Source organism: Vipera berus, assembly GCF_964194415.1.
Source record: "Vipera berus genome assembly, chromosome: 2".
In the NCBI taxonomy this organism is placed as follows: Eukaryota; Metazoa; Chordata; class Lepidosauria; order Squamata; family Viperidae; genus Vipera; species Vipera berus.
In genome coordinates this window covers 21,216,181-21,237,965 of record NC_138203.1, presented here as the reverse complement: position 1 = coordinate 21,237,965, position 21,785 = coordinate 21,216,181, and the positions used below count along the sequence as shown (strand labels likewise).

Below are 21,785 nucleotides of genomic sequence, written 5' to 3'. Positions count from 1 at the left end.
CTGGACTTGAAGATCTCTGAGGCACATTCCTTCCCTATGATTCTATGTTCTAAATAAAGCTTGATCTTGAGTCTGCTTCCTGAATTATGCAGTAGGAGGTTTCTGAAAGTGGATGAAATGAATGAAAACTAGTTAGAAAATATACACCTCAATCTTCATAGAGCAAATGGGTTCCAAATTGGTGTATCTTAATGCATATTACACAAACATGTATATTTTATAGTATAATTTAGTATTACACATACTATAGTGCTATACTATATATTATAATACATTTTATTACTATTGTTGTTAACTACAATAAACTGCAGAGATACTTTTCCCCCTTACTAAAGAAAATTCTACAGGCAAAATATCTGTACAGAATGACTGTTCTCTGTGACAAAAGGAAAGCCTACTGTTGTTTTTCCACTATAAAAAGAATTGGGGAACAATCTAGGAGTAAATTGGGGGTCTCCCATTTTCCTAACCTATTTCTTTTTTAAGAAAAGGTTTACAAATACGGAACCATTATATTTATATTAAGAAATAAAAGGAAATGTATTTTGCTATAATCTTCAAATGCAACCTTTCCCAGTCTGGTATGTTGGCTAACATTTCCATCGTTCTATGCGGAGGTCCCTTGAGCAATTTAATATAAAGTTTAATACTGTAATACATTTTAACATTGTTTAAATAACCAACAAAAGGGACGCGGTGGCTCAGTGGGTTAGGACGCTGAGCTTGTCGATCAGAAGGTCGGCAGTTTGGCGGGTCGAATCCCGAGTGCCGCGTAACAGAGTGAGCGCCTGTTACTCGTCCCAGCTTCTGCCCACCTAGCAGTTCGAAAGCACGTAAAAATGCAAGTAGAAAAATAGGGACCACTATGGTGGGAAGGTAACAGCGTTCCGTGCGCCTTTGGCGTCTAGTCATGCCAGCCACATGACCACGGAGACGTCCTCGGACAAACGCTGGCTCTTCGGCTATGAAACGGAGATGAGCACCGGCCCCTAGAGTCGGAAACGACTAGCACGCATGTGCGGGGGAACCTTTACCTTTACCAAATAACCAACAAATAAGTAAAGCAGATTAGTTTAAGATTTAAAACCCACAGACATGTAAGTATTTTCTTAGATATCTTGGAAACACTTATTTCCTGGACATCCTGGAAAACTAAACATCAGCCCTGGTTAGTTTTTGGAAAAAAGACCACCAGGAAAATCCCTGATTCTGAACTACAGTTGAATCTTTGGAGAAAAAAATCCAAGAAAGCAGCAATGATGAACCATTGCTAGAAATCAAGCTCAACTCAAAGGAGACTGTACATAAATTGATTTACGAAAGAAAGATTCCATATTTTCCACATTTTCATTACCCCTTCTGACTTTATTTACATCACAATAATTAAAATCATTGATTTCTGCCATCATGGAAATCCTGGGTAGGTTTAAGTGCCAGTGCATTTACAACATTGTAAATACACTGACCTCTGGTGGCTATTGTAAGAGAAGCACGTTAGTCTATTCACAACTGGTTTAATAAGGTACATGTAATGCATTTCCATGCAGCCTATATCTGCATAATGATCCTGTGTCCCCCCCCCACCCCAATTCAAACTGAAATCTGTATCAGTCAAGACACTTGGTGTGACTGATAAAAGTGAGCTGTAATTCACAAAAATCCATGCCTTTAGCCATATTTATTAGTTGGAAAAGTTTCCTTCTGATTTTTTGGCTTCTAGTGACAAATCTGTGCGCTTGACACATTATTTATTTTATTTATTTATTTATTTGTTTTTATAAACCGCCCTTCTCCCGAGGGACTCGGGGCGGTGTACAGAATAAGGTAGGCATACAGAATGAACAATAGCGAAAACAAACAATAGTAAAATACAAGCTGGGACCCCAGATTAGAGCTATCAGGCCAGGCCAGACTGCTGGAACAGATAAGTTTTTAATTCGCACCGGAAGGTGCGGAGGTCGGGGGCCATCCGGATTTCGGTTGGTAAGCTGTTCCAGAGGGCTGGCGCACCCACTGAGAATGCCCTCCCCCTGGGGGCCACCAGCCGACATTCCTTGAGCGGTGGCACCCTGAGGAGGCCCTCTCTGTGGGAGCGCACAGGACGCACATTATGTTATTCATAAACAATAATTACATATAAGTAATTATTGTTAAGCATTAACAATACTTCAAAATTTATAAACAAAATATACAAATACCAACAAATATACAAATACCAACAAAGAAGAAAAATAACAGCTCTCAAAAGAAACCAGCATGGCTGCATAAAGAACTCTCTGATAAATTGAAAGATAAAAAGGACAAATATAAGAAGTGGAAAGAGGGGCATATAACTAAGGCAGAATATCAGCAAACAGCCCGTGCCTGCAAAGATGAAGTGAGGGAAGCTAAGGCTCAAAATGAACTAAGGCTTGCGACCAAAGTCAAAAATAACAAAAAAAAAGCTTCTTTCAACAAGTTAAGGAAATGATTGGTCCATTAGTGGGGGAAAGTGGCAAGAAGATGACAAACAATAGGGAGAAAGCAGAACTATTTAATTCGTTTTTTGCATCTGTCTTTACACAAAGGGAAAAAACAGTCCAACCTACCAAAACCAGTGCCATAAAAAACAGAATAGAAACGCAAGTTAAGATAGGCAAGAAAATGGTAAGTGAGCACCTGTCCAGCCTAGACAAGTTCAAATCACCAGGACCAGATGGATTACACCCCAAGGTCCTCAAGGAACTGGCAGACGTGATCTCAGAACCACTGAACTATATTTTTCAAAGATCCTGGAGCACTGGGGAACTGCCAGAGGACTGGAAAAGAGCTGATGTAGTTCCCATCTTCAAAAAAGGGGAAAAAATAGATCCAGGAAACTACAGACCTATCAGCCTGACCTCAATACCTGGGAAGATTCTGGAAAAGATAATCAAACAACAAATCAGCGAACACCTTGATGCAAACAAAGTTATCACTAAAAGTGAACATGGGTTTGTCAAAAACAGATCATGCCAGACAAATCTTATTACATTCTTTGACCAAGTGACAAAATTAGTGGACCAGAGGAATGCTGTAGATATAATTTACTTGGACTTCAGTAAGGCATTTGATAAAGTAGATCACAACCTACTACTTGATAAGATAGAAAAATGTGGGTTAGATAGCATCACCACTAGATGGATTCGTAGCTGGCTGACAGGCCGTACTCAGCGTGTGGTCCTCAATGGAACTGCATCAACATGGAAGGAAGTGTGTAGTGGGGTGCCTCAGGGCTCTGTTCTGGGCCCAGTGCTCTTCAACATCTTCATCAATGATTTGGATGAGGGGATAGATGTGGAACTCATCAAATTTGCAGACGACACCAAGCTGGCAGGAATAGCCAATACTCCAGAAGATAGGCTTAAGATACAGGAGGATCTGGACAGACTCGAACACTGGGTGCTATCTAACAAAATGAAATTCAATGGTGAAAAAAGTAAGGTTCTACATTTAGGCAGGAAAAATCAAATTCACATGTATAGTATAGGTGGTACCTTGCTCAATAGTAGCAACTGTGAGAGGGATCTCAGAGTCCTAGTGGACAATCACTTAAATATGAGCCAGCAGTGTGCTGCAGCTGCCAAAAAAGCCAACACAGTGCTAGGCTGCATTAACAGAGAGATAGAATCAAGATCACATGAAGTACTAATACCACTTTACAATGCCTTGGTAAGGCCACACCTGGAATACTGCATCCAGTTTTGGTCACCACGATGTAAAAAAAGATGTCGAGACTCTAGAAAGAGTACAGAGAAGAGCAACAAAGATGATTGGGGGACGAGGCTAAAACATATAGGGAACAGTTGCTGGAATTGGGTATGTGTAGTTTAATGAAGAGAAGGACTAGGGGTGACATGATAGCAGTGTTCCAATATCTCAGGGGCTGCCAAAAAGAAGAGGGAGTCAAGCTATTCTTTAAAAAACCATAAACCATAAACCATAAACCATTCTCCAAAGCACCTGAAGGCAGGACAAGAAGCAACGGATGGAAACTAATCAAGGAGAGAAGCAACCTAGAACTAAGGAGAAACTTCCTGACAGTTAGAACAATAAACCAGTCTAACAACCTGCCTCCAGAAGTGGTGAATGCTTCAACACTGTACGTTTTTAAGAAGAGACTGGCCAGCCATTTGTCTGAAATGGTATAGGGTTTCCTGCCTGAACAGGGGGTTGGACTAGATGACCTCCAAGGTCCCTTCCAACTTATTATTATTAACTCCTCAATAATGCATAAAACAAAATATACAAATATTCACTTATTCCAGTGTTTTCATTGTCCCAAACTCACATCTAGACAGAAAAATTAATGCAGTGTTAACTAAAGGATGGTAGATTGTTTTTGTTGACAGTGACAAAAGACTGTGGTAAATAATTAAACCGAATGACTAAAATATGAAATAGGAGCAATATACCATGCTGTTGAAATAGAATAACATGGGTTATTTCACTTTCTCATAACCATTTAAAGGTTTTCTGAAATTATTATTTTTATACGATCTTTGATACAACCTATGTTTGAAAATAATTTGAACTCATCCACCCCTTTTTCAATGTTGTTAGCTGCGAAGTCGTGTCCGACTCATCGCGACCCTATGGACAACGTTCCTCCAGGCCTTCCTGTCCTCTACCATCTTCTGGAGTCCATTTAAGCTCACGCCTACTGCTTCAGTGACTCCATCCAGCCACCTCATTCTCTGTCGTCCCCTTCTTCTACTGCCCTCAATCTTTCCCAGCATTAGGCTCTTCTCCAGTGAGTCCTTCCTTCTCATTAGGTGGCCAAAGTATTTGAGTTTTAGCTTTAGGATCTGGCCTTCTGAAGAGCATTCAGGGTTGATCTCCTCTAGGACTGACCGGTTTGATCGCCTTACAGTCCAAGGGACTTGCAGGAGTCTTCTCCAACACCATAAGCTGACTTTGTAATAATGCCGCTGGGGGGGAGGCGAAAGCCCTAATAAGCAGGCATATACATAGAATGAAGGCTATTGCTAAGCACATTGGTTTGTGCTTAAATTGTAAGCTGCCCTGAGTCTTCGGAGAAGGGCGGGATATAAATGGGATTAAAATAAATAAAATAAAATAAATAGTTCAAAGGCCTCAATTCTTTGGCGCTCAGCCTTTTTTATGGTCCAGCTTTCACTGCCATACATTGCAACTGGGAAGACCATAGCCTTGACTATACACACTTTTGTAGACAGGGTGATGTCTCTGCTTTTTAGTGTGCTGTCTAGATTTGCCAACCCAAGTTTTGCACTCTCCTTCTTCACCCGCAACAAGAGGCTCTTTAGTTCTTCTTCACTTTCTGCCATTAGAGTGGTATATCTTAGGTTGTTGATATTTCTTCCGGCAATCTTAATTCCAACTTTTGATTCCTCTAACCCTGCCTTTCTCATGATGTGCTCTGCATATAAGTTAAATAGGCAGGGTGACAGTATACAGCCTTGCCGGACTCCTTTCCCAATTTTGAACCAATCAGTGGTTCTGTGTCCAGTTCTCACTGTTGCTTCTTGGCCCACATATAGGTTTCTCAAGAGACAAATAAGATGGTCTGGTACACCCATCTCTTTAAGAACTTGCCACAGTTTGTTTTGATCCACACAATCAAAGGCTTTAGCATAATCAATGAAGCAGAAGTAGATGTTTTTCTGGAACTCTCTAGCTTTCTCCATGATCCAGCGTATGTTAGCAATTTGATCTCTTGTTCCTCTGCCTCTTCGAAATCCTGCCTGTACTTCTGGTAGTTCTCGATCCACATACTGCTGGAGTCTAGCTTGTAGGATTTTAAGCATAACTTTACTAGCATGAGAAATGAGTGCAATGGTGCGATAGTTTGAACATTCTTTGGCACTGCCTTTCTTTGGAATTGATCTTTTCCAATCCTGTGGCCACTGTTTTCCAAATTTGTTGGCAAATTGAGTGTAGCACTTTTACTGCATCGCCTTTTAAGATTTTGAATAGCTCAGCTGGAATACTGTCACCTCCACTAGCTTTGTTGTTGCTCAGCATTTCTAAGGCCCACTTCACTTCACATTCTAGGATGTCTGGCTCGAGGTCAGTGACCACCTCATTGTGATTATCAGGAACGTTAAGCTCATTCCTGTATAGTTCTTCTGTGTAATTTTGCCACCTCTTCTTAATCTCTTCTGCCTCTGTTAGGTCCCTGCCATTTTGGTCCTTTATCATGCCCATTTTTGCATTAAACTTTCCCTTCATCTCTCTAATTTTCTTGAAAAGATCTCTGGTCCTCCCTATTCTATTGTTTTCTTCTATTTCTTTGCACTGTTCATTTAAGAAGTCATTCTTATCTCTTCTAGCTATTCTCTGGAATTCTGCATTCAATTGGGCATATCTTTCTTTTTCTCCCTTGCCTTTCGCTTCCCTCCTTTCCTCAGCTATTTGCAAAGCTTCCTCAGACAACCATTTTGCTTTCTTGCATTTCTTTTTCTTTGGGATGGTTTTGGTTGCTACCTGTTCTACAATGTTGCGAACCTCTGTCCATAGTTCTTCAGGCACTCTGTTTATCAGATCTAATTCGTTAAATCTATTTGTCACCTCTACTGTATATTCAACAGGGATATGATTTTATTCATACCTGAGTGGCCTAGTGCTTTTCCCTACTTTCTTCAGCTTAAGCCTAAACTTTGCAAAGAGAAGCTCATGGTCTGAGCCACAGTCAGCTCCTGGTCTTGTTTTTACTGACTGTATAGAGCTTCTCCATCTTTGGCTGCAGAGCATATAGTCAATCTGATTTCTGTGTTGACCATCTGGTGATGTCCATGTGTAGAGCCGTCTCTTGGGTTGTTGGAAAAGAGTGTTTGCTATGACCATCGTATTCTCTTGACAAAATTCTATCAGCCTGTGCCCTGCTTCATTTTGTACTCCAAGGCCAAACTTGCCTGTTATTCCGGTTATCTTTTGGCTTCCTACTTTAGCATTCCAATCCCCCATGATGATAAGGACATCATTTTTTGGTGTTAGTTCTATAAGGTGCTGTAGGGCTTCATAGAACCGGTCAATTTCATCCTCTTCAGCACTGGTGGTTGAGGCATAGACTTGGACTAGTGTGATATTGAATGGTTTGCCTTGGATTCGAACTGAGATCATTCTGTCATTTTGAGGATTCTATCCCAGTATTGCTTTTCCTACTGTTTTATTGACTATGAAGGCTACTCTATTTCTTCTGAGGGATTCTTGCCCGCAGTAGTATACCTGATGGTCATCTGAATTAAATTCACCCATTCCTGTCCATTTTAGTTCGCTGATACCTAAGATGTCGATGTTCAGTCTTGTCATCTCTTGTTTGACCACGTTCAGCTTGCCTTGATTCATGGATCTTACATTCCAGGTTCCTATGGAGAAAAAAACTTTACAGCATCGGACTTTCCTTTCACCACCAGACACATCCACAGCTGAGCGTCCTTTTGGGTTTGGCCCAGTCGCTTCATTCTTTCTGGCGCTACTAGTACTAGCTCTCTGCTCTTCCCCAGTAGCATATTGGACGCCTTCCGACCTGAGGGGCTCATCTTCCAGCGTCATATCGTTTTGCCTTTTGGTACTGTCCATAGGGTTTTCATGGCAAAGATACTGGAGTGGGTTGCCATTTCCTTTTCCAGTGGATCACGTTTTGTCAGAACTCTCTGCTATGACCTTTCCCTCTTGGGTGGCCCTGCATGGCATAACTCATAGCTTCATTGAATTACACAAGCCCCTTCGCCACGAGAAGGCAGTAATCCATGAAGGGGCCTTTTTCAATACCAGGAAGCAAATATAGGAGAATAAACTAGTTATTATTTTAAAATTTCTATCTGTAAATGTACAGCCCCTTTTTCTCTGCTCCCGAGTTGTTGTTTTTTTCAAATGTTTTTAAGAGTTTGTAAACCACCCAATAGGAATCAAGGAAAATAATTTAATAAATAAATTAAACATTAAGTTAAATTAAATGAGAAGAGCAGGAAAGCAATCTAGTCCAGCCCACTGCTCAAGAAGTCCTATAACATTTCAGATAAGTGACTGTCTATTCTAGTTTCTTCTTAAAAACCTCCAGTGATAGAGCGCCCACGATTTCTGAAGGCAAGCTCTTTCACTGGTTAATTGCCCTCACTGTAAGGAAGTTACTTCTTCATTCCAGGTTGCTTCTCTCTTTGGTCAGTTTCCAATCATTGTTTCTTGTCTAGCCCTGTAGTGTTTTGGAGAATAGTTCGATTAAATTATCATTATAGTTTGGAGGGACAACATTATCTCGGGTTACATTAATTCTTGGAATTGCATCTGATCAGAAGAGACTTTGTGGCTGTATTTGCACCATGCTCCGAGGTACAAAGCAGGCAACTATATTTCAGCCAATTGCACAAAGCAGCCCAAACAGTATTTATAATTGATTATTTGCCTGGACGAAACTAGGTAACTGGGTGGCGCTAGCTAAGTTCAAACGAACCCACGTGTCCAGGGGTCGGCAACCTCGGCTCTTTTATGACTCGTGGACTTCAACTCCCAGAATTCCTGAGCCAGCATAGCTGTCTCAGGAAGTCTGGGAGTTGAAGTCCACGAGTCATAAAAGAGCCGAGGTTGCCGACCCCTGCACGTGTCGCTCCTCTGAGTCCCGCCCTGCGCAGAAGGCGCTCTGGACGTCATTTCCCAGCTAGCTCAAAGCCTGGCTTCTGAGGTTCATCGCTTTTTTTCCCCTTCCGTCTTGGCCTCGGCGGACTTATTCAGTTGTTGCTCTCTCTTTACCGGAAGCGTGTGGAAGACACTGCGGAAGTGGGGCGGGGTTAGTTCTTTCTCGTTCTGGCGGCTGAAAGAAAATGGTGAGTTGATGCTGTCCGGTGCGAGATCGGTTTCCATCCAGTGCTTTGGGAGACTTTTGTTCCCGGGATACGGGAGGGGAAATGTGCCTAGAGTTTATCAGGCCTAGAGAAAGGAGTATTTTCCCAACACGGTCCCGGTTTCATACAATGGTTGACAATGGATGGTTTCTGTCCCAAATCTAGGCCTGAGTACAATTTTGAGCCAGAAGAACGGTGACTTTTCAGAGGCTCGTTGGGCATCGCTGAAATGGGGTGAAGAGCCAGGCGGTTCTCACTTGTAAGAGGAGGGAACAATATACGAGGTTTTGTACTTACTTGGTTGGGTTCAGGTTTTTCCTCTCTACTTAAGTTATACTGCAACTTCTTTTAGTTTTCCCGGAATGAAGCGTGGTTCTGCAATTCGTTAAGCAGAATTTTAAAAGGCGGGGGTACTGTTTGTGGTTTCAATCACATCTCTTGTTAAGAGGCGTTAGCCTGAGCTCTGGATACGTTGCAGTTAGATAATTCTGGAATGCTTTAGTTCTAAATCTAAAGGAAAAGAGTAATAAGGGAAGGGCACGTGAAGATTTGCAGCTTTTGCTCATCCCACGTCTTCTTTTCTTCTGCTTTGCCGTTCAGATGTGCAGTGTCTTCCACCGTGCATAGTTCGTGCCTGATCTATTTAGATCAGGGGTCTTCAAACTTGGCCCTTTTATGACTTGTGGACTTCAACTCCCAGAATTCCTCAGCCAGCTTTGCTGGCTGAGGAATTCTGGGAGTTGAAGTCCACAAGTCATAAAAGGGCCAAGTTTGAAGACCCCTGATTTAGATGCTAGTTCTCCCCAATGTGTGATCTGAATGTTTTGGGATACATTATCCATCAACCTTGATCAGTATGGGATATTGCAAAGTGTTCTAAAGAGAGAACAGTCTGTGTAGATAATAATTTACTAGGACTTAGGCAGTGAGTTAAATAATAGTTAGGAGCATAAATATAGTATCTTAGTGAATATTTGAGTTTAAAAGTGCTTTTATTTGACCCCAGAATAACTTTAATTTCAAGGTTTTACTTCACCTTTCTGGCTAATTTAACTTGTTCATAACTATATGATGGCTGAAATAATGCATTGCTATTAGTAAACCATGCTTTCCTATGTCAGGTAGGATTTCAATGTGCTGTGACTTTAAAATCAGCATACATAGTATCTCTCTATTGTTAAATTCAGTTAATTGAACACTGAGTTACCTTTACATCAACACAGCTATAACAGCTAAAATATGACATAACAAATTTACAAAACCTGTTATGGTTGATGGGAATCTTCATTTTACTTTTGCAGTTATATTTTAGGAAATAATGGTTTATCACCTTACCTTAGCCAGGAAGAAAGATTCTAAGACATTCTGCTCCCGAGATAGAAGGCAGTAAATAGCCATAATTATTGGTGATAATTGACAACTAATTCTCCATTTGTTTACAGACTTTTGAAGACTACATACTTTATAAAAATTTACAACTGCCCATTTTAAAATGCATAGCTGTGTGGTTAACAGCCAGTTTACAAAAAACATTTTTATAAAAAATAATCCAGTACAAAAGAAAACCAAGGCATCATATAACAGACTTGCAAAATGGGCACTTGTCACTTCCCTGTCCTAAGGCCTAGGGATGAAGTTTTAATCCATGTCAACAGACATATAGACAGACATGGATTTCTAAAGAGTTTTGTTGAAAACATCTCAATAAACTTTGATAGGGTATTGCTTTGGTTTTGCTATCTAGAAGTTTGCTTAAAGTTTCCACAGAACTTGTGAAAGTGTGAATATTTTTCAGGCATGGTTCTTTTAGCTATTGAGCTGGACCAACTTGATGCAAAGCATTTTCTCCTGTTAGCTACTGTTGCTGCATCGAAGTGTCTTAAGAATCATCCAGATGTTATAATCCAACAGGTAAGAGTTATGGTAATGTTATCATTTGTGTAAAGTAATTTCCATATCTGTTTCAGACAAAAGGAACATCATCTTTTGGCAAGCGCCGCAATAAGACACATACTTTGTGTCGGCGATGTGGATCCAAGGCCTACCATCTCCAGAAGTCCACCTGTGGAAAATGTGGATATCCTGCTAAACGCAAGAGAAAGTGTAAGATTGTCATTTTTCAAAGTATACGAGTAACTAGTATTTAGAGCATGGAACTATTATGCATTGGCAAGGATGGGCAAAGTGGGCTGCTATTGATTTTTCCCCCCCAGAAAGTTAGCTTATGTCCCTGGGACTTCCTGATGCTTGCTTGTCCATTGTAGTACTAATCAGATCCATGATTAGTGGATCATGATCAGTAACATGTTTGTCAACCAGCTAAGTTGGTTACATACTTACATCTGCTATAAAACCCCTTCCCCACTAAATATTGCAGTAGCAACTAGCTTCTTAGCAAGATGTTAGGTATTTCTGTAGGATATTTTTGTGTCAGGCTTTTATTTATTGAAGTTAATCCAAATGCAATGTATCAACAAAATGCTTCATATCCTATTAAATTTCTCCTGCCTTCAAGTCACACTCGCTACATGGACAACATACCTGCAGTTTTCTAGGCAGCATTTGCACAAATAGTTTGCATTTTCTTGTTCCTAAAACTTAGCAGTAATGGCTGTTGCTGACCTTTTTGCCTAAAGAATGACTGGAGCTCAAGACTTGCCTGTTCCTAATCTAAAACAACCACTAGACTAAATTGGTTTTCATCATAAATTTTACTGTGTTTAATTTTTCTCTTATTTGGAATTGTTTTCTACAAGTTATTACTGGTCTAAAATTATATCATAAATATTTTCATTATTTTTCTCCTTAGACTTCTCAAAAGTGTTAACATGAATGTGGGAAATAGAATCTTGTACAGGGATGGAAACACTGAGGCTTGGATTTCTGTTGGGAATACAATGGGGCAGTGTAACTAGAACTCCGTGGAGTGAGATGGAGTGTAAATTGTGTACCACCATTCTCTCCCCCCCCCTAGATAACTGGAGTGCTAAGGCCAAAAGGCGCAATACTACTGGGACTGGCCGTATGAGGCATCTAAAAAAAGTCTACCGAAGATTCAGGTAAGATCCCTCTAAATTTATCTTGGCTGAAATTCAGAAGTATCAAGTTGTTTGGCCAGAACAGTGCAGCCAGGGTTCCGAATCACGATATATTCGTTTCATGCGTATTCCTACAAGTGCTACATGCCACCCAGGTTCATTTTCTGTGAAATGGGTGTTCATGTAAATGAATAAATAAATGATGCTGGGACTTTTTTAATGGCAAACAGGCAATTACCATAAATACCACCTAGATTTTGTCATTATTCCTTGCAAAAGCTTAATCAAATCTCTGTTGAGAGGAGCTTGATTTCTGATGGTTTCACAGATAAATCTCTGTAATTTTTTTGGGCAGCAGTACTGAAGTAGTCTTGCATTGCCTTCTTTTAGGTTGTTTTATCTTTCCTGATGGTATCCCATCAGGAAACTACTAACATGGCTCCGTTTTGATTGGATTGCCAAGGTTAAGGGAAATTCCTTTGAAGTAAATTTGAAATGTTTTCCCAAATCATGGTTAATGATTTATTTCTTTAAAACGCTTTAACCTTGTGCTTAAATGTAATATAATTCATCCAAATGATTTGGGAGTCACAACTTCAGCTTATTTTGATGTGTGAATGAGGTTACTATGTGGATTTTAGCAGCTTATCTGTGATGTTCTTAAAACCAAAGTCTGAACATCTGATTTCCTAAGTGATTTCATTTTGTAACTGAGATAAGCTGGTTTTAAAAAGAAAAAAAGAAAGCAAATAAATATAAATGCTTAAATGCAAAAAGTCCTGTTTCTTCTTTGCCTTATACAGGAATGGATTCCGTGAAGGAACAGCGCCAAAGCCCAAGAGAGCTGCTGTTGTGGCTTCCAGCTCATCTTAAGGACTCAGATGTTGATTTAAAATAAATGGCTACTCTACAAAAACAAAATGTCATCTTTATGCGGTGTTCAGTTTATTCAAATTTGGTGATTCATCTTGTTCCTTATTAATCTGAAATTTGACTATAAAATATGGAATGTTTTTTCCTCACGTACACAAAGCACATTTCTTAAAACCTAATAGAAAATTCAGATTTGTTTTAACGTTCAGTGGAATGTTCATAATTAGATCTATATATTCATATACATAATGCCATTTGAGCTATCATAATTGAAATCTTGGAACTGGTCAGACCTGCTCCCATAAGCAATGGGAGACCCATTGTACTGTGATTTCTGTGTTTCAGTATCTGCAATTGTCTACAATTTCTATAGCATAATCTTAAGATAGAGTAGTGTTTCTCATTCCTGGCAACTTGAAGATGTCTGGACGTCAGCTCTCAGAATTTTCCAGCCAGCATGTCCACACATCTTCAAATTGCCAAGGTTGAGAAATTGATTCCTCTAAACCCTGTTTTCATGTGGTACGCAAAGTGGGAAGTTTGCCTATAGAAATGCAGAGCAAGATTTTCCCACATTCTATACCTAGCGCTAAAGGAAATTACACCTTGAGAGGGGTAGGGGTGATGAATAGGAAATAGCTTCCTTGTAACTACATGTAGTCCTTGACTTAAAACCACTAATTTTGTGACCGAAGTTACAATGACTTATGACTGGTTTTCACATTTAACGACTGTTGCAATACCTCTGGTCACATAATCACAATTTGGATGCTTGACAACTGGCATGCATTTGACGGTAGTGTCCCAGGATTATGTGACCATCTTTTCTGACCTTCTAATAAGCAAAGTCATGGGGAAGCCAGGTTCACTTAACTGTTATTAACTGCAGTCATTCACCTAACAACGTGTGGCAAGAAAGGTCATAAAATGGGGCAAAACTCACAGTCTCACTTAGCAATGGAAATATTGGGCTCAATTATAATCATAAGTCAAGGACTTACGCTTTTAGCTGTTTACTTTTTTGTGAGTAGGAAAGACCAACTAATATTTAAAGAGCACTTGTACCATGTTCTCAAAATTGCTCAACAACCTCAAAAGTTAATACAGTTGATAACAGTGGTCGGTATAACAATGGTTAGTATAAGTATGTTGTAAAATTGAGTTCAAGCCACTCAAAGAGTTTTTCAATAGTTCTTTTAGTGTGTTACTCTAAAAGCAAGGTGAGCGTGCTATTAAGCTTAATTAGTTCTTTTATATATTACTTGTCTAATTTCAAAGTTAGCTTACTTCATTAAGCTATGCTAACTAGGCTATCAAGAAACTACACCCAATAAGGCTACTCATAACTATGCCCAACAAGGCTATTCAAATACAGTAACTATACCCAACAAGGCTATTCAAATATCTATGCCCAACAAGGCTACTCGAGATTGCTGTTAAGTATTGTTGCCCAACTAGGCTACACATTCACGCAATACTCACACTTGAAACAGGTGATCAGGCTGTGTTGGAGTGGGCTGGGAAGCAGACTTCAGGTGTCTCCTGTTCTAACAAGAGTCAGGCCGTTTGATGTCTAGGTTCATTCCAGTCTTCTCTTTATACCCAACTTGTTTATTCTGAATTCATGTGTATGGTACATCTTGCCCTTGTCACATCGGGAACTTCACATTCTTACTCCCATGATTCCATGAAGTTATACAATCCACTGTATTCCTTGCACCCACTAATGTTCCAGCTGGTATCAGCAATATTTCACTCCCATCCAAGATTTATCAGTGATACACACATTCCAGCAACATGAGTCCCAGTGGATTCAGGAAAAGGCTAGATATGGTTGTACTCTAGGCTCACTATACTCATGTCTTACTCTTAAAATATATTAAACATTGTGTGTCATATTTGTAATATTCATAGCATATAACATGTAACAAGTATTGGAAAAATTGCTTTGGAGACCTGAAGGACTAATGAGCTGATAATTTGATGTAAATACTTGACCTATGGTTGGATCCAGACTTTTGTCATGAGTGATCAAAATCTGTTGGGCTTTAAATCCTTAAAACATAACTAATAAAATTTTATTTAGCTAAGCACACTTACAAAACAAAATGTAAAGCCCTATTGGCAGCAAAACATTACAATATAATAAACAATATAAACTTGTCTTAATTCCAGCACAAGTATAATATAAATTTATAATGATTATCGACTAAATTATTCTTCTGGCCTGTCTGCCAAAACTAACCTAGTCTCTCAGAACAGGACTGCTGGCAACAGAATTAAGTCCTTTTTGCCATTCTCTTCACCGCAAGATAATCTTTAATAAAGGTTCATACATTTACCTGCTCAGAGTATAACTGGGACTTAATATGTTCAGCAGTATCGTACTTGATAGTATACTCCTAGGGGGAATGTATGTGATTCAGTAGCGCTAGATGGTCTTTCAACATTAAAGCAAAAAAGTGCATTAGATTTCAAATATGAACTGAAGTGAGAAAAATCCCTATATACTGGCATAATACAGGAACTCTGCATAATTCACCTTTATCTGAATAGTGTTTGACATCAGTAACTTTCTTCTAGATAAAGCTGCATTTTGGATGCTATGAGAATGTTCATACAGACCATCGGTGGGATGGTAGAGATTATATATGATTAGCTCCTATGGTTTAATAGACAGTTGCTCTGTGCTGATGCTCTACTTAACCAGCCAAACATACAATAAAGTACCACTTTGCAGTAAAGTAGAAAAGTCCCAGATTGATTTCCTTTCAATACTATTAAAATGGCAATTGGGTGATGGGAAAGACTTAGTCACTAAGTGGAGAGCTTTAGAAAAAAAAAGTGGCAAATAGATCTGTGCAAATTAGCTCTGGTTCAATTGATAATGGGAGGTTTGAGATTCAAAGTGGGCTTGATTTGAATACTGCATGATATGATATGAGTTCCAGAAAAACATCTACTTCTGCTTCATTGACTATGCTAAATCCTTTGATTGTGTGGATCATAACAAACTGTGGCAAGTTCTTAAAGAGATGGGCGTACCAGACCATCTTATCTGTCTGTTGAGAAACCTATATGTGGGCCAAGAAGCAACAGTGAGAACTGGACACGGAACCACTGATTGGTTCAAAATTGGGAAAGGAATCCGGCAAGGCTGTATACTGTCGCCCTGCCTATTTAACTTATATGCAGAGCACATCATGAGAAAGGCAGGGCTAGATGAATCAAAAGTTGGAATTAAGATTGCCGGAAGAAATATCAACAACCTAAGATATGCAGATGATACCACTCTAATGGCAGAAAGTGAAGAAGAACTAAAGAGCCACTTGTTGCGGGTGAAGAAGGAGAGTGCAAAACTTGGGTTGAAACTTAACATTAAGAAAACCAAGATCATGGCATCCGGCCCTCTCAATTCCTGGCAAATAGATGGGGAAGAAATGGAGGTAGTGACAGATTTTATTTTCTTGGGCTCCAAGATCACTGCAGATGGGGACTGTAGCCAAGAAATTAAAAGACGCTTGCTCCTGGGGAGGAAAGCCATGGCAAATCTAGACAGCACACTAAAAAGCAGAGACATCACCCTGTCAACAAAAGTGCGTATAGTTAAGGCTATGGTCTTCCCACTTGCAAATTCAAAGGTGTACCTGCCTGAGAAAGTGCCTTTGTTTTCAAATGATATATTTAATAATTGTGCAGTAAAATTTTGGGGGTTTCCCGATACTCCCACATTACACCTCTGCTCCGTGAGCTGCACTAGCTTCCAGTTGCCTTCCGGGTGAAATTCAAGGTGCTAGTGATGACATACAAAGCCCTACATGGCATGGGTCCGGATTACCTACGGGAGCACCTACTGCCAGCGTCAACACCCCTACGTCCTGTGCGCTCCCACAGAAAGGGCCTCCTCAGGGTGCCACCAGTCAGAGAATGCCGGCTGGTGACCCCCAGGGGGAGAGCCTTCTCGGTGGGTGCGCCAATCCTTTGGAACCGCTTACCAGCTGAAATCCGGATGGCCCCCACCTTCGCTCCTTCCGGCGTGATCTAAAAACCTATCTATTCCAACAAGCCAGCCTGGCCTGATAGATTTGGGGTTTTATTTGTTTTATTGTTGCTTTATTGTATACTTACTTTGCTCTGTACACCGCCCTGAGTCCTCCGGGAGAAGGGCGGTATATAAAACAAACAAACAAATAAATAAATAAATAAAGTACGGCAGTGAAAGTTGGACCATAAAAAAGGCTGAGCGCCAAAGAACTGAGGCGTTTGAACTCTGGTGCTGAAGAAGACTCCTGCGAGTCCCTTGGACTGCAAGGCGATCAAACCGGTCAGTCCTAGAGGAGATCAACCCTGACTGCTCTTTAGAAGGCCAGATCCTGAGGCTAAAACTCAAATACTTTGGCCACCTGATGAGAAGGAAGGACTCACTGGAGAAGAGCCTAATGCTGGGAAAGATTAAGGGCAGTAGAAGAAGGGGACGACAGAGAATGAGGTGGCTGGATGGAGTCACTGAAGCAGTAGGCGTGAGCTTAAATGGACTCCAGAAGATGGTAGAGGACAGGAAGGCCTGGAGGAACGTCCATGGGGTCGTGATGGGTTGGACACGACTTCACAGCTAACAACAACAACAATGATATGATATAAAATATTTGCCCACAGGCAATAATAGAGAGATTTCCAGACACCTGAAGCTGCTTTTATTTATTTATTTTGGAGAATAAGATGAAAAGGGCAGAGATGGTACTGTAGACCCTTTATAGGGTAGTAAACCAACTGAAGTTCAACTAGATGGGCTCAAGAGTTTTATTGAAATTAAAAATGTATTTCTCCATAATGTCTTTTTAGGGCAGACAAATTAGGACTGGAGAAAGTCCAACTTGGCTTCTAATATGTAGTACAGTTTATAGATAATTCAAAACTCTTTTAATAATAAGCACCTACTTCTTCCCTTGCTTTTTTGGAGTGCTCTGAGCTAGTGCAATCCCACCACTGATCTCTAGGTTTTGGAAGGAGGGAGGAAGCCTAGCACAGGTGTCTGGAAAGGTGAGGAAGGACTTCTTCCACATTGCCAAGATTTGATGGTATCAGACTTGCAGTCTGCAGGCAATATAATGCAGAGACAGTGCCACAGAGAGATTGGCACAGAGTAAATGAATTCATTGCCTTGCTTTCATCCAGTTCTTAAAAACAGGAAATGCTTCAGATCAGCATCTTCACAGATAAACTCATTATTATATGCAGAGACTCAAAAGTAGCCTTAATCATGCACTATCTAAAAATAATAATATTGGACCCAGAGTGTGCATGGTCAGCCTTGAGTTATATTCAGAGCTCTCAGAGATGAACTGAACTCCCATTTATGCTGACAAGACCATCAGGAAAGTTGTGCAATGTTCCATTAGCACAAGAGAGAGAGCAGCATTTAGCATTTCTTTCTGGCTGGCTGGTCAGCTACAGTAAAGCTGAGAGCTGAGAAAGTTGAATGATGGCCAAAACAACATTAGCCTTACTAGCTTCAGTACATGTTTGGAAAGACAACAAAGACTCTGGACACTTAAATGGTCAATTAGCAAATTTCCAGTGTTAGCAGCAACCAATTGCCATTATTGGTTCTCACATTATGAGATCTCAATTCATCCATTCACATCTCTAACCCCAATATATTTTTCAGAAAAAAACTGTCTTATTAGGCTTGTATGTTTTTCTTATTTGCTTTGAAATTTAAAGCTTTCTCAGAGCAATTCTGAGTGGACTGGGCTCTCTTAAGACCAGTGGCATTTAGATATTTTGGCCATAATAAACACTGAAATAAAATAAGATTAGATTATGTAGATAGGCAAACATTCAGCCAGCTTTTCCTTGCACTTTAGGAAGAGACTGGACAGCCATTTGCCTGAAATGGTATAGGGTTTCCTGCCTGAGCAGGGGGTTGGACTAGATGACCTCCAAGATCCCTTCCAACTTATTATTATTATTATTAAGAGGCAACTTGTAAAATATCTAACACTTTCCTTTGCCTTTTCCCTCTTTCCCCCATTTCTCCACCCTTTCACTCTCCTCTTCCTTTCCCTTTCCCCTTTCATATTACACTAGGTGTCTTATAATTTATAAATCTAAAACACACCCTTGCAATAAAACAATCCACAAGCCCACTATTCTATCTTCTGCCATGCAATTACTTCCTTGCCTGCCACACTAGCCATGCCTTCTTTCAGTTTGGCAACTATGGTTTCTTATCAGAAGGACATTGAAAAACATACTACTATAATTAGAAATAACTTAAATAACTTAAAACTCTAAGGTTATGGCTTGGTGATATTATTCTAAAATTCTTCATAATTTCAATGTTTGTTCTTCTAGAAGATTTTACATTAAATTCCTAGCAATGTCATCACAGAAATAGTCCCCTTAATTCTTAGGAGAAGTAGAGCAAACATTTCATTTTATTCTTTCAGTACAAGGCAGATTTACACATTTTGAAAGAAAACTGGTCTAACGTTAGCAGATCTGAAGACAAGATCTAGCATGCTTAAAGCATGCCACACCTTAAAAGTAAACAAGCCATTTGGGGTCAATTTGCAACAGGGGTTTCATTGTTGAAAATGCTGTACTTATCCCAGGCAAACCAAAGGAGGATTTTTTATTTTTATTTTTAACTTTTCCAAAGCCTATTGAGCCTCTGTTCACAATCTCCATTAAAGAAAAGGTTAAATGTCTAGGCTCCAAGTTAATCTTCTAGTGGCTTCATTCCTAGAATATATTAACTATCTTCTCAAATAATATATTCAAGCTGCATTATTGTGGCAATGAAGACCATGTGGCCTAAAATCAATAATGGTGATTGTATTTATTTGTCAGAATCTCTAAGTACTAAAAAAATAATAGAATCTCCCTAGAGTCTTAGAAACTTAGAGCTAGATTCAGCCCTCTGATTCGCTGTGTTCAGTTCAGATCCTCATTTTAATTAAATGTGATTCAAGCAAATCTTCATTTAATCTCAGATGGACAAGCTGCCTTCCCATATTCAAAATAGAGAATTTGGAGACAAGCTATCACTGGCTTATGGTAAGAGATAGGATCTAACACCTTTTTGGAGAGAGGATGCGTTTGAAAATAATAAGCAGCAAAGGAAGGCAGTGAGTGGAGCTGGCCAGGAGTTTTGGGCAGATCTCTGCATTTGAGATTTTAAGCCTTCCTGCTTACATTTTTTTACATCTTCCCACTTTTCTTTACATTCCCTTGAAAAACTGGCAGGAAAAATCATGCCCTTCAATTTCTAATTTACTCCTGAAGTCCAACAGAATAATTTTCAGGGCTTCTGAAAGCTGAAACTTGGGATTGGGGCTACAGATAGTCTATCTCTGATCTATGAGAGTTGTTTGTTAGGCTGAGAAGTTGCACTAAGCTATATAAGGCAATGGTTTGATATGAGATGTAGCAGTTTCCTGTTTTAGTGTTCTTATGTTTCCCAGTCTGATACTTTCTCCCTTTCCCAGGGAGTGCTATTGAGGCAAATATTTCAGTTATGATGGAAATGAGTATCAACTCATACAGGGATCATGGATATGACTGTCAGCTCCATGGTGTGGCCGGGCATCAAATGGCTGCTGTGCAATTAAACCAGACATAACTGCATTTATTCAGTCCTATGCAGGGAAGTGTTTATATTACATTCTGAACTGTAATTTGGTGCTGCAGAATGGCTGGAGGACACATTCTATTTTGTTCCAAGACTTAGTCCTAAATGGCATACTGTACACAGAAAACTGGCACTGTATGTTCTGAAATAATGGGTGACGGTTTGGTTTGGTTTTTCAATGGAAGAACTGTTAAAGAGCTTTTTATTTGCCTCCTAACCTGTTGCGCCTTTTCTCCTGGATCCTTGGCCATAAGTCCATTTTTGATTTTTCAGTTTATCCTATAATCCTGGGATTTACTGACAGCTTCCCCTCTTCCAAGTATTTAACCAAATTCACCTCCGCTTTAGCTTGCGAACCAAACGCGTCTGGCTCAACAATAACCTTTGTGCCCTCCACGTACAAAGGCAGAATAAAAACAATGATCCCATAATTGGGACTAGGCGTGGGCTTCCCCGCTTCCGAGTCGGGCGGGCGCTTAAGGCAGCGTTTCCCAACCTTAGGAACTTGAAGATGCGTGGACTTCAACTCCCAGAATTCCCCAGCCAGCATAGCTGGCTGGGGAATTCTGGGAGTTGAAGTCCACGCATCTTCAAGTTCCTAAGGTTGGGAAACGCTGGCTTAAGGGACCGCGTCTCTCCTCTCCTCGTCGGGCTCCCCCGCCCGCCCGTCCCTTCACATTATACGAGCGGGAGGCGGGTGTGTGTGTGTGTGTGGGGGGGAGACAGTCCAGGCCCTGCTCTGGTGCGCAGGCTCGGTTTTCGGCGCAAGATGGCGGCGGCGGATAAACAGAAACATGAGCACGGGCGGGTGAAGATCGGGCACTACATCCTGGGGGACACGCTGGGCGTGGGCACCTTCGGCAAAGTCAAGGGTGAGCGCTGGAAAGGGAGAGCCGAGAAGCGGGAGGGCGGCGGCGGCGGGAGTGGCGAGGAGACTGGACTGCCGGCCGGCTTCCCCGCCTCCCCCCCCCAGTTCAAGGGGCGACGGTGGTGAAGGTGAAGCACGGGGCTGCGTCCTTCTCACCCGGAGGAGGGGGGGTTTCTTGAGGGAAGCGCCCCCACCTTTTTCTCCTGGGTCGAAGGGTCGTTTAGCATTAAGGAAGGGTATCCGTGGGATTGCCCTCCACCCTCTCCCGGTTTGCAAGACCCCTTCCCCCTCTTTTTAAGGGCGGAAAGGAAGGGGGTGATCTGATTATCACAGCGCGCTGGATTATCCTCCAATCCAGATCATTTCATCCATTCTAATCTATCTGATCTCTTGTCAGTCTGTCATGGGTTTCACATCCATCAGCCCCAGGAACATCCTTCCCAACCACACACTTTTGACTGGGGTACTTTTCACTCTGCTCCGATAAGGAGCCTCCGATGGCTTGCCGAGGAAGCGGCCCGATCGGCTTC

General features: G+C 40.8%; 2 protein-coding genes across 2 annotated transcripts in view; both read left to right on the top strand.

Moving 5' to 3' along the window:
• Positions 1-8,642: 8,642 nt before the first annotated feature.
• RPL37 (ribosomal protein L37) lies at positions 8,643-12,799 on the top strand. Its single transcript, XM_081321206.1, has 4 exons — positions 8,643-8,822; positions 10,808-10,943; positions 11,815-11,899; positions 12,682-12,799. Exons 1-4 carry the CDS (start codon positions 8,820-8,822, stop codon positions 12,749-12,751), a joined length of 294 nt encoding a protein of 97 aa, XP_081177332.1. The 5' UTR covers positions 8,643-8,819; the 3' UTR covers positions 12,752-12,799.
• Positions 12,800-21,156: 8,357 nt separating this feature from the next.
• PRKAA1 (protein kinase AMP-activated catalytic subunit alpha 1) overlaps positions 21,157-21,785 on the top strand; it is a gene marked incomplete at its 5' end in the record, with an annotated part of 42,154 nt that continues 41,525 nt past the window's right edge. Inside the window, one exon of the mRNA XM_081319796.1 lies at positions 21,157-21,259. Coding sequence (XP_081175922.1) covers positions 21,157-21,259 — 103 coding nt within the window. The remainder of the gene's footprint in view (positions 21,260-21,785) is intronic.